The sequence below is a fragment of the Camellia sinensis genome, chromosome 6, assembly GCF_055761805.1.
Source record: "Camellia sinensis isolate YWXY chromosome 6, ASM5576180v1, whole genome shotgun sequence".
NCBI classification, from domain to species: Eukaryota; Viridiplantae; Streptophyta; class Magnoliopsida; order Ericales; family Theaceae; genus Camellia; species Camellia sinensis.
In genome coordinates, this window is record NC_138966.1 from 109,819,154 (window position 1) to 109,831,835 (window position 12,682).

At 39.0% G+C, this 12,682-nt stretch overlaps 1 protein-coding gene and 1 pseudogene across 39 annotated transcripts in view; both read right to left on the bottom strand.

The window, feature by feature from the left end:
• Positions 1-351: 351 nt before the first annotated feature.
• LOC114260921 (uncharacterized) lies at positions 352-1,832 on the bottom strand (annotated as a pseudogene). Its single transcript, XR_014332754.1, has one exon. The product of XR_014332754.1 is annotated as an uncharacterized LOC114260921 (transcript).
• A 1,719-nt stretch (positions 1,833-3,551) lies between these two features.
• Positions 3,552-12,682, bottom strand: part of LOC114260872 (vacuolar sorting protein 18) — a 37,167-nt gene continuing 28,036 nt past the window's right edge. For 32 of the 38 annotated variants that reach the window (XM_082874453.1, XM_082874445.1, XM_082874449.1 and 29 more), the window contains 2 exons: positions 4,812-4,931; positions 3,552-3,942 (listed from right to left, as the gene is read on the bottom strand). In XM_082874453.1, the coding sequence (XP_082730579.1) occupies positions 3,769-3,942; positions 4,812-4,931 (294 nt within the window). In that variant the 3' untranslated portion in view covers positions 3,552-3,768. The remainder of the gene's footprint in view (positions 3,943-4,811; positions 4,932-12,682) is intronic. The other 6 variants (XM_082874470.1, XM_082874467.1, XM_082874459.1 and 3 more) reach the window with 1 other exon arrangement.

The following is a 12,682-nucleotide window of genomic DNA, read 5'->3' on the forward strand; positions in this document are numbered from 1 at the left end:
ATAACTTAAATGTTAATTAAATCAAAGTTTACTATTCTCCTTTCATTCTTCTCCAACCTCACTCTCTGAATGGAAGAATTTGGTGAGAAAAAGCTACAAAAAAAAAAAAAAAAAAAAAAAAAAGGAAGAAGAAGAGGAAAGAAATAAGCAAAGAATATGATTTCTTATAATTTTTGTGGATGATTAAAGAAGTGAAAGAAAGAGAAATGCTGAAAAAGAGAGCTTACTGAAAATTGAGAAGTTTTGTTTCTCACCAATTTTTTGTGTGATTTGATGAAAAATCAAAATTATTTTTTACAAAAAAAAAAAAAATTATGATACTAAAATTATCCCTCTAAATACAAAAATAAATAAAATGAAAAGATACATATATCTGGTTTTATTCATTAATTATTCAAATAAGAAAACAAAAAATTACAATCCTTTTCCTCCTAAGTGAGGAATTATATTATTATTTTATTTGTTTTCTCGTCTCAGGATTCAAACAGAGCTTTGATTAGTCTCCTACTAACAATGCTTTGTAGGATGACAAAGGAAAACCACATAGACAATCATTGCCGGAAAAGGCACTTTGCCGGGAACTTGTTTGGCGGTATTGAACCGCACAAATGGTTATTACTCACATTCAACTTCTCAAGCCCAGAAATTGCCTTAGCCAACTTCCCAAACACCAAATTTCTTGACAAATCCAAAACCTTCAAATATTGGGAAATTTCACACTTTCCATGTCAAACCGTATCCGATTACCCGAGGCCCGACAACCCACCAAATAATTGGTTCGGTTCAGTAACCCAGCCGGGCAACCCGATATTTCATTGTCGGAAAGATCAATGTAGTCATAAAAATAGGTCTCCACTGGCTTCCAATCATCAAGCTTGATCTTGATCTTGATCCCACATCTTGCGAGCTTGAGAGAGTATATTATAGTAGATGAAGTGACCCATTTAGGTATTTCACTCAGATGAAACCCATTATATGATAAATCTAGAGATTCAATACCTTTCACATTCATTTCTGGAAATGGGTCGACGAGAAAATTGTGAGAAAGATCGAGATTGAATATTTTGGTGAGATTCCCAAAAGATTTTGGTACTGTCCCAGAAAATCGATTCCATGAAAGATCCAAAGTGTCGAGTGCGTGAAAGCTTCCGAGAAAATCTGGGATTTGTCCTGTGAAATAGTTGTGGCCGAGCTCTAGGTATATAAGTTTCGGTGCTAGAGCTGAGGTTGTTGAAGGAATTTTCCTGGAAAATTGGTTGTGGGAAAGTGAAAGTGAACGGAGCTCCGTCAGGGCCGAGAAAATGTCCGGTACGGTACCGGTGAGCTGGTTCCGGTCCAAACTCAGTAGGGTTAGCTTCTTGAGTTGCTGAATACCGGGCGGTACGGTACCAGTGAGAAGATTTCCGCCGAATTTGAGTTGACCCAGCTGAGTCAATTTGGAAATCGAACTCGGGATTGGACCCGAGAGCTGATTGCCAGCGAAACTCAGCGCGACGAGTCGGGTCAAGTCTCCGATGTTGACGGGTATTTGACCCGAGATTTTGCTGTTTTCAATGTAGACGTATTCAATGTTTGGTAGATAGAACAAAGAATATAACTGGGAGTTGAAGCATTTTATTAAAGAAAAAAAGCAACAATCTTTGTAGTGTGTAATTTTGAGTATTTTTCTACATAAAAATGATTTGCTTCCCATGCATTGTAATTAGGGGTTGTTTGGGGTGTCCTAAATAAGTGTATTTTTTATTTTTTTGAACTAAAAAATTGAGAAGAAAAATATGAATGTTTGGGTTAATTTTTTGATTTTTTATGGAAAAATGTGTATTAAAAAATTGTAAAAATTGGTTTGTAAGGAAAAATTAGGATTGGGAGTTGTGCAGCCGTAATTGTTGACTTTTGGTGAATAGTGTTTAACTTTTTAACTTTTTAAGTAACTTTTTGACTTTTCAGTTTTTTCTCAATATCCCAAACTTGGCCTTAGTTTTGGTCAATTATTTATAGTTTTTCTTATATAAAATCAGAGTAATTTAATAACAATAATACAAAAATAATTATATTCATATTTTATTTATTATCTTATGAGTTATAATTATATTAATAATATATATGAATAATGAGATTCATTAAACTAATACAATTATATTTTATAAAATAAATAAAATGAAATATACAAGATGATTGTTTAAATAATACAATCTATGACACATTACTTATTGATTTTATTATTATAAAATGAGTAATGTTATAAACACTAATTAGTATACTAATTAATGTATCAATTGATAATGTCATATAATTTAAGAGATTTTGATATTTATAATTTGTATAATGAGTGAAGTCAATAATCATGTCATAACTAGTATTGATACATTAATTAGTACACTAATTGATATATATATAACACCACAGTCATAAAGTGTATAAGACAAGTATGTGTTGAATAAAGAGAGTGTGGAGAGAGAAAATGAGAATTATAAGAGAATGGGAGTGGTGTGTCAAGTCCGTCGACTGCCGTTGGATGCACTTGCTCCTCCTAACTCCACATGGCTGGCAGTGCTCCTTTCTATCTTCGCCATCTCTTTAGTCCCCCCAATTACCATTCCTATCTCTATCTCAATTATTAACCAATATTAATTATTAATAAAAATTACTTTAATTTTGTATTTATAAATTTATACATTTTAATAACCTTAACTATAGAAATATATCATTATTATGTTACTCATTATTCATTTGTATTGAGATAAACTACACTCATCTCTCATGAAATTTAATAAAAATACAATTGACTTCATAAATTAAATTATACTAATTTATGTTATAGTAGATTTGAGCCATCAAATCTATATAGCAAGTAGAGATATAAACAAGCAAAGATAAATATACAATTTAATAAAAAAAAATACACTAATATTATTTTTCTCATTCATACTACTCACAAATTATTAATAAAAAAATTAAATTTTATATGAATTAAAATATCGAAAAAGGCTAGTGAAATTATATCAAAAATATAAAACTTACTGTATTTTTTTCAAATTGCAAGAAAAATAAATGTAATTTATTTATTTTTTATTTTTTATTTCACATAATGATCGAGAATATATTGGAATAAGTACAAAAAATGGCTACATCAAAGGAACACGACATTTATGAAAAATATGGAAGAACAACTTTAGGTCTCCTTGACCAAGACAACATGGGCGTGGAAAGGCTCAAAAGGGACTCCATTCACAACAATACATGTAGAGGTGTTACACATTGAAAAAATGAGACTGATTTTGGAAGAAATTCAAAAAAAAAAAAAAAAAAAAAAAAAACACACACACACACACACAAGCCAAGACAAGTCAAGACAAGACAATACAATATAGGCTTTGTAGAAGGAAATCACAATCATATGAACTCCGAATGGAAATCACATTCACTGGGTTCGTAGAAAAGTGTTCTATTGTGAATTCTTGTGATTTAGTTCATTAACGCATCCCTGTCAAAATTCTGTAGATGAGCCTACAAAAACTATTAGGAACATACACTCGAGTACACCTGAGATGTAATGGATACCTCTGATAGCTAAAGGGCAGTAGATATAACCTCTCAAATGTACATAATCAATTAACAAAAGAATGCATTCTGTGCAACACAAATCATAACTTGTATACCACCAAGAATAAAGACGATAAAGCAAAACACAAATTAAAAGACCCCCTCAACACAGCCATGCACATGGATCAATGATAACCTGCACTACAAATCCATTAAGGCATTCAATCATACAGCCAAAGAAAGGCTCTTCTGGGCTCCAATGTTATGTGGCCTTATTTCCCAAGAAGCAGCCTCGTGTGCTTCTCCAGGGAGGATAAAAGGCAAAGAGATCTCTCGAATCATCAAGTCACCACAAAATGGGCATTCGCAAGCTATGGCATCATCCAATTGTGAGCGTATCTGTACAAGCAAATTAACATTTTTTAGTTCGTCTAATTCACAATGTAAGAAGCTACAATTTATGAATCAGTCAGCAGCAGGGTATGAAATTTATTCTAGAGTAAAGTGGCACAAGAAAATCAAATGAAATAATGCTATCTCATTTACAAAAGCATTTGAAGCAAAAAGCCATCATTTTTATTGAAATAAGAACAAGAACACCATTATCATCATTTACTTCACCGACTGCAACCTGTGAAGCAGAGACACCTCTTCAGAGGTCACGTACCAGTAAACAACACATGTTGGCCAGGAACACACTAGGGGCATGCTCTATTTTTAACCCTTTTTTTTCAACTGAAATAGCATACTCAAGGTTGATAAATTTGATGAGAATAAATATTTGACACAGAATAAATATATAATATTAAAAATATGACATATAACAAATATATAAATTACATGTTTTACATGTGTCCTCAATGTGTCGTCTCCTATATTTTATGAAAATTTGTGTGTCCGTGTCATGTCACGTGTCTGTGTCCGTACTTCTTAAACTGCAACCATTAACACATAGGTACCACAACTAAAGTCTTTTTATTTTACTTCCAAGGTTTTTGAATGCCAACAAACAACAACAATTAAAAATGAAAAAAAGAGCAACTGGAGAAAAACCAAGGGCTTGAGAAAGAAGCAACAAAAATGGGTACACAACTTTATGGCAACGTTTCAAACTTTTTACACTGCAATTAAATTGACTCATCTCAAAAGCAGTGAAAAACTAAATACAGTAGAATAATGCATGTTGAATATGAGAAGATTTGACAGCAGAGATGCATTCAACACCAATTTTGAGTTGCTTAAACACATATGAAAAACATCATAAGGACCTTATCCGTTGGGGTCATGCTAGTTATGGATTCCTCCTCGGTTAAGGTACCATTAGAATCCTTCTTGGATTCACTTCCCAATAAAGTAAGTTGCTTTTGAAGATCCAGTATATATTCTGCCTGCAACATTCATTTGAAGGAAAAAGTACATAAAACAAACATTACGCAAAAGGGACTTTGTTTACGAAATTACACTTCTAACAAAAACATAACTCTAAATAAATTCACACAAAATTAATCAAGAGACACTATAAAAATCTATTATATATTGGAGGACATACACATGGTTATAACGTTAAAATTTGGTCAGATCAACTCAGAAATAGAAACAAGCCTACGCAGAATGATTTTGGGATGATGATATTCTAAAACTTCTAAATAAGTTCATATATGGGAGTTGTATCATCGGGTTTCTAAATATGTAACCTAGGCCTGTGCAAATAACCGAACCAACCGATCAACCCGTTCAAACTGACCGAACTGATGGAACATTGGATGATTTCGACTGCTGCTACGGTCGGCTATGAGTTGCAAACCTTGTATTTTTCGAATCGGCAGTCGGCCAACGGATTGAAAATCAGAAAATTCGTAAAAACCAAATCGACCGTATATCTTATATATTAAATATAAATTTTACAGGTGTCAAACTATATTTGGTTTACAAGATTACACCTTATCAAATTTGTTGGTCTTTAAGACGTGTTAGCTAATCACAAAATAACTTTATCACTGTAACATTATTTTTTCTTTCATTCTTTGTCTCACAGATCTGCCAAACGTCTCATCACCTACCCGAACCCCTCATTTCTCTCTTCAAGTCACCTCACAAATTAATACTCACCAACCCTTATCAATTTGCATAACTCTCTCCCTATCATCCCTAATGTTCTTCTCTCTAAACCTGTTCTTTCTCACCCCATCAGAGATCTCTCTCCCTTGGATCTCTCTCAATTCTATAAGCAATGGTTCGCATAGCATATTGTTGAACTGACGGTGGTGAGGAATTATGGTGGTCGACCAACGATGATGATGATGTTAGCATATTATATTATTATCTGAGCTTTTGTGGTTTGTAATTAGTCTATGCCCCCAGGGCTCGACTTGTAATTGTCTCATCTTGTAAACCCTAATCTTCATTTATAAATAGGGGATGATATTCTATCAAACCCTAAGCTGGTTACTCAAGCTTCATGGTATCAGAGCAGAACCTCTAGGGTTTCGGCTCACCCTCGTTGGTAGACCTCTACACCAACGACACTCTAGGGTTCGAAGCTTACCTGGGTGGATTATCACTCAGCTCGTCTTCCTCAGTCGATCTCCTCAGTTCCTCGCCTTCCTTTGTCGATCGTCACTCAGCCGTCAGCTCGTCTTCCTCAGTCAATCTCCTCAGCTCGTCTTCCTCACATCGCCGATCTCCTCGCCTTCCTCTGTCGATCGTCACTCAGCCGTCAGCTCGTCAGTCGATCTCATCAGCCGCTTTCGTCACTCAGCTACGTCTTCCTCACATCGTCGATCTCCTTCATCTTCATTCGTCTGGTATACTCTCAGAGGTATACAACAGACCTCATCTCTGTTTGGTATATATGTCGTGTATACACATGTATAAATAAATAACCTATATGCCTGTATCCGTACCAATACATATATAAATAAATAAATAATTACTAAAAAAAAAAAACAAAAACAAAAAAAAAAAACAAAACAAAAACAAAAAACCTTTATGGTTTCTTAATTTTTTGTTATGCCTTTATAGTGTTCATTGTGCCTATTCTTTTACCATCACCTTCTGGGTGTGTGATTGTCACTAGTTTTGTTGCGGGTTCGGTAGTATCGTATCCATGGCAGATTCCACAAGTGTGTCCCCTACTTCTCAAACACCGAGGAGTGAGAGTCTCATTATACCTACTACCATGACTGAGAACCCCAGCCCTAGTTTGAAAATCACCACCTCTCTATTTAATGGTCAGAACTACCTAGCATGGTCTCAAAGTTTGACTATATTTTTGAAGAGCCGAGGGAAGATGGGGTATGTTGATGGCAGGATGCAGGTACCTAGTACCACTGACTCGGGTTTTGACCAATGGGAGATTACCAACTCTTTGATTATGGGTTGGCTTATTCATTCGATGGTTCCTGAAATTGGTGAGGGCTACTTGTCTATGGAGACTGCCCAGGATGTTTGGGAGGCTGCCACCTATTTCCGCAAAGGGAATTTCTCACAGGCATTTGAGTTGCGCCGCTCTATTGAGAGCTCATTTCAGGAGGAGCAGACTGTTCTTCAGTATTTCACTTTCCTCACCAACGGCTGGAAACGCCCTGACCACCTGGAAGACTATAAGCCTGTTTGCCCTGCTAATTCTGTCGAGTACAAGAAGTTCATCGCACGGGAACGAGTCTTTAAATTTCTGGCAGGCCTAAATGTGAAATATGATCCAGTTAGGGGTCGAGTTCTGGGTATGGACACTCTTCCTTCACTTCAGGAGGCATTTGCCTATGTACAGAATGAGGAGAGTTGCCAGTCTGCTATGATGTCCCCTGTCTCTACTGATCGCTCAGCATTATTATCTACTCCTCGAGATGGTCTCAGCCTGACTCCCATCCCTCAGTCTGCTGCTAAGGAGTCTGTATTCTGTGATTATTGCAAGAAGCCGCGGCATACTAGTGAGACGTGTTGGAAGCTTCATGGGACTCCATCCGGGGGTCGAAGTGATCGGTCTGGTTCTCGAGGAGGTCGGTCAGACCAGTCTAGAGGACGTGGTTCCTATTCCTGGGCACATCAGTCGAGTGCCGTTGATACACTTGATTCTAATTCTGCTTCTGTTGGCCAAGCTTCTGATACTGAGCTAGAGGATGCTTTGCGCCAATTGTTGGACCGCCGGTCTTCTACTGCTCTCAGTACAGCTTCCTCGTCCTTTGCCCGCTCAAGTAACTTAGCCTCTTCTCCTTGTGCTTTCCTATGTCATAAGTCTTTGCCTTGAATTATTGATTCCGGTGCCTCCGATCATATGTCTGGCTCCTCTGATCTTTTCTCTATCTATAAGCCCTTTTTAGGTCAGGACAAAGTTAGGATTGCCGATGGTACTGTTTCTTCCATTTCTAGAAAAGGTTTCGTCCAAGTCACTCCTACCATACATGTTAAAATTTATCAATAAACCTACCACCACTACCACCTCACCTACTCCACTAAACCTAACCCACTACACCACTACCACCTCACCTACTCCACTAAACCTAACCCACTACACCTACATCTATATAAGGAACCATTTGTAATAGACAGAATATATCAATTCATCAATCAATAAAACATATATTTTCACATGGTATCAGAGCGAGGTTAAGAACCTGATCATTCTGCTTCAACGGCGGGCGGCAGCCTCGCCTTGGCCGTCCGCCGGACCTCTACACATACCCTGACTCCGCTGTAACTTCATCTTCCTCTCCTCACTATTGAAGAACTCTGCTATTAGCCTTCTTCTTTCTTTCTTCATCACACCGAAGAAATCTGCTTCTTTCTTTAGCTCCACATTGACTTCTATTCGCGCATGCAGAGCTACAAAGAAACGAACAACTACATTAGAGCACTTGATAAGCCTATGTTGACAGTACCGGTTACGAAGAAACCGACCAAGAACGGCCAGTTCCGACTCCATTTTCGCCGCGGGCGCGGTCTCTCCTTCGCTCGCCGTCGGTTGCAAACGGGCCACGGATCGAACTTCCTCATCTCTCTCATGTTCAGCAGCAAACTCATTTGCTCATCCATCTGGTCCATGAGAAAGCTTCTCATGCACGAACTGGTCAGCCCACGCATGACCTCCATCATGCTGCTGTTGATATTCACAGAGCAAAGTTTCGCTGATTGCGATAATGGCGGTGGTTGTAACTATCGTCTCTCTCATAGAAGGATCTCTCGCAGCCGAAGCTCCGGCGCCGAGCCCTATCGCCGCCGCGGGCGCGGTCTCTCCTTCGCTCGCCGTCGGTTGCATCGTCACCTTCGCGGATGGAACTTGATATTCAGAAGTTCTTACATAATTCTGAGCAGCATCAGTTTGAGTTCCAGCATTTCCCTACTTCCTACCTTCGTCTTGCAGCACACCGTGTTGCTCAACACTATGGTCTGCAGACTATGGTTCAGGATAATGTCTTGGATGGTCTTGGTACTAGAATTGTGGTTAAAAAATTGGCAGAAAGCAGACCTATGCACATGGCCACACACTCTCCACACAATCCTGTTCCCACTCAACTTTCTTTTCTTTTTTTTTTATGTTTTTTTTTATTTCTTTTCTTCCATCTTTTGAAAAGCAAAAGAGACAACCTGATTTGCACTTTATTTTATTTTTTTTTTATTTCTTTTCTTCCATCTTTTGAAAAGCAAAAGAGACACAACCTGATTTGCACCTCAATATTCTTACTTTTTCTCGTGGGCTTGTTCCCACCACACTATTATACTATATTCTATTATTATTATTATTAGTTACACCAAAAAAAAAAAAAAAAAACATTGCAGGTTTTCACAAAACCGTGGGTCACGAAACCTTGTTTTCATTATTCTTTCTTTGCACACACAAAAAAAATAAAAAATAAAAAATAAAAAAAAATAAAAAAAAAAAACAAACCACAAACCGCAGAAGAAGAAGAACTGCACACCACACTCATTTTATTCATGTTGGGGCTCACCCCGATCACCATTTTACACAAAAAAAAAAAAAAAAAAAAAAAAAAAAAAAAAAAACACAAACCAAAACACAACACCCACACCCACAGTGGGATTTTTCTTCTCTACTCTGCTGCAGGTCTCTTCTTCTTGCCTCCGTCCTGGACGGCCCTTGCCGTTGTTGCCTCCGTGTTTCCCACTCCACTGGGCCTGATCACTCCCCCCTGCTCCTCCACTGCAGCATATGGCGGACCTCCAAATCGGAACATAACGGTGGCCTTCCGCTTCAGCTCCTTGTTTTCCGTCTTTAGCACGCTTATCTCTGCTCGCGCATCCTTATACATGCGTTGGAGCAGAGCCAGTTGGGCGTTTAATTGTTGCACCTCATTTGTCCTACTCTGCAGCCGGTTCGACAAGTTTGTGACCGCCGTCATGGTTTCCACACATGACTTCAAAGTATACTGATTAGCCTCCACATCTGACTGCACTGCCATTCTTTGCTCCACAGACCGCATCGGAAAGTTCAACGGAGCAAACTCCGGGGCGCTTGGTTGCGGTTCCAGTGCCACCGCACCAGTTCTCTCTCTTGTTGACTCGTTGAGGTCGGGAAAGAGGGTGAGCAGTCCACGGGCAGACGAGGACGAGGCCATTTTCTGGGCACCAGCGTGTTACAGACTATCTCTCTCAGCAAAACGCACTATCTCTCTCAGCAAAACGAAGAGTTTTTTTCAGAAGTTTTTTTCCCAGGTTTTTTTTGTCTTCGCTTCTGCCTCAAGCACAGCCTCCGCATTGGTTTATATCGACACTGACGACGCGGCCGACACGCCACTCTGTCGTTCACGTGCCTCGCCGCGTCTCCGGCTCACCTTTTGATGGCTCGACGCTTTCTGTCGGGCACGCCTTTTGATGAAGTGGGCGCGCCTTTTGAGGGCGCGACTTTTGAGGGCTCACTATATATATCCATATATATATATATTTGGGCAGCCTATATACACCATCATACAGTGTATTTTTTAAGGGTCCGACAAGACTCTGTAAACTGTCCCGACATTGATTCCGGTTAGCTCCTTACATCGGTCCGACATGACCCCATAAACTGTCTTCTACATCGGTCTGACACGACCACACAATGTCTGCTACAACGGTCCGACATGACCCCATAAACTGTCTTCTACATCGGTCTGACACCGCCATCCAGTGTCCTCTACACCGTTATGACAACACCATACAGTGTCCTCTACATGGTTACATGGTTATGACACCCCCATACAGTGTCCTCTACAACGTTATGACACCACCATCCAGTGTCTTCACCAATGGTCTGACACGACCATACAGTGTCTCTTATCCTCTTTTATTTTTATGTATTTTCTTATTTTGTTCCTCTCTCCAAACTCAAGTTGGTTAGTTTCTATCCTCCTTGAGTTTGCGGGGGACTGTTAAAATTTATCAATAAACCTACCACCACTACCACCTCACCTACTCCACTAAACCTAACCCACTACACCACTACCACCTCACCTACTCCACTAAACCTAACCCACTACACCTACATCTATATAAGGAACCATTTGTAATAGACAGAATATATCAATTCATCAATCAATAATACATATATTTTCACAATACATCTATCTTCTGTTCTCCATGTTCCCAATTTTTCTGTTAATCTGTTATCCTTGAGTCGTCTTACCCAGGATTTGAATTGTAGTGTGATGTTTTTTTCCTGATCATTGTCTTTTTCAGGACCTTGTCACAAGAAGGACGATTGGCAGTGGTAGTGCAGAAAATGGTCTCTACTTCCTGGATCTACAAGACAAACTTGCTTATTCTTCCACCACGTCTTCTATTACCCCCGCTGATTTATGGCTGTGGCATCGGCGTCTTGGGCATCCTTCCTTTTATTTACTTAAGCATTTATTTCCATCTGGTTTTGCAAATCATCATGTGTCTGACTTTCTTTGTGAGTCTTGTCAACTTGAAAAACAACACAGAGCTTATTTTGCTCCCAGTTTGAATAAAAGTTTAGTTCCTTTTTCATTAATACATTCTGATGTTTGGGGTCCTCGTGTTATGTCTGTAAAAGGTCATCGATGGTTTGTTACATTTATTGATGATTTTTCTCGTACTACTTGGGTGTATCTCATGAAAGATAAGAGTGAGGTTTTCTCTGTGTTTCGCAATTTTCATAAGATGATTTGTACTCAGTTTGGGGCCACTGTCAAACTATTTCGTTCTGATAATGGCGGGGAATACATAGATTCTGAGTTAGGACAATATTTCTCTTCTCATGGCATTATCCATCAGACATCTTGCACCAATACCCCTCAACAAAATGGGATGGCGGAACGCACGAATCGGCATCTTCTTGACATGGCTTGGTGCATGTGTTTTTCTATGAGTGTACCTCGGCCCTATTGGGGCGACGCTGTTCTCACCGCTGCCCATCTTATTAATCGTCTCCCTACCTAGGTCTTGCAAAAACAAGCTCCTCTTCACGTCCTCCTAGGTTCTCAGTTCTTGTTTTCTATTCCTCCCAAAATTTTTGGTTGTGTCTGTTTTGTTCATAATCACTCTCCTTCTCGTGGTAAGTTGGACCCTCGCTCTCTCAAGTGTGTTTTCCTTGGTTACTCTCCTACTCAAAAGGGGTATAAATGTTACCACCCTTCTTCTTGTAAGTGGTTTGTGTCCATAGATGTTACTTTCTTTGAGTCCCAGTCCTATTTCTTGTCCTCTCCGGTGTCACCGTCCTCATTTTCGGGGGAGCCTTGGTGTGAAGTGAGTCTTGTGCTTCCTATGGTGGACCCAATTGTTCTTGCACCACCCTCTTTTACTGTGCTTCCTATGGTGGAACCGGTTGTTCTTGCACCACCCTCTTCTACTGGGACTATAGAACCCAATGTCACTAAGGATAAGGACGGGCATGTTTATGTCCGGGACATAGACAGACAACAAGTTAACTGGATACAAGGGACCACTTCTGCTCCTCCACTGCCATCTCCTGCTTCTGATGAGAGTCTAGGTAACTTTGAATCTCTTGAGTCCATTGATCTTGATGTTCCTATTGCCAAGAGAAAGGGTGTGAAATCTTGTACTCAACATCCTATCTCACAGTTTGTGTCCTACTCTCATTTGTCATTCTCATATAGAGCGTTTGTGTTCAATATTTCCTCTGTTAGCATTCCTAACCATTTTCAAGATGCTCTTGCTACCTCTG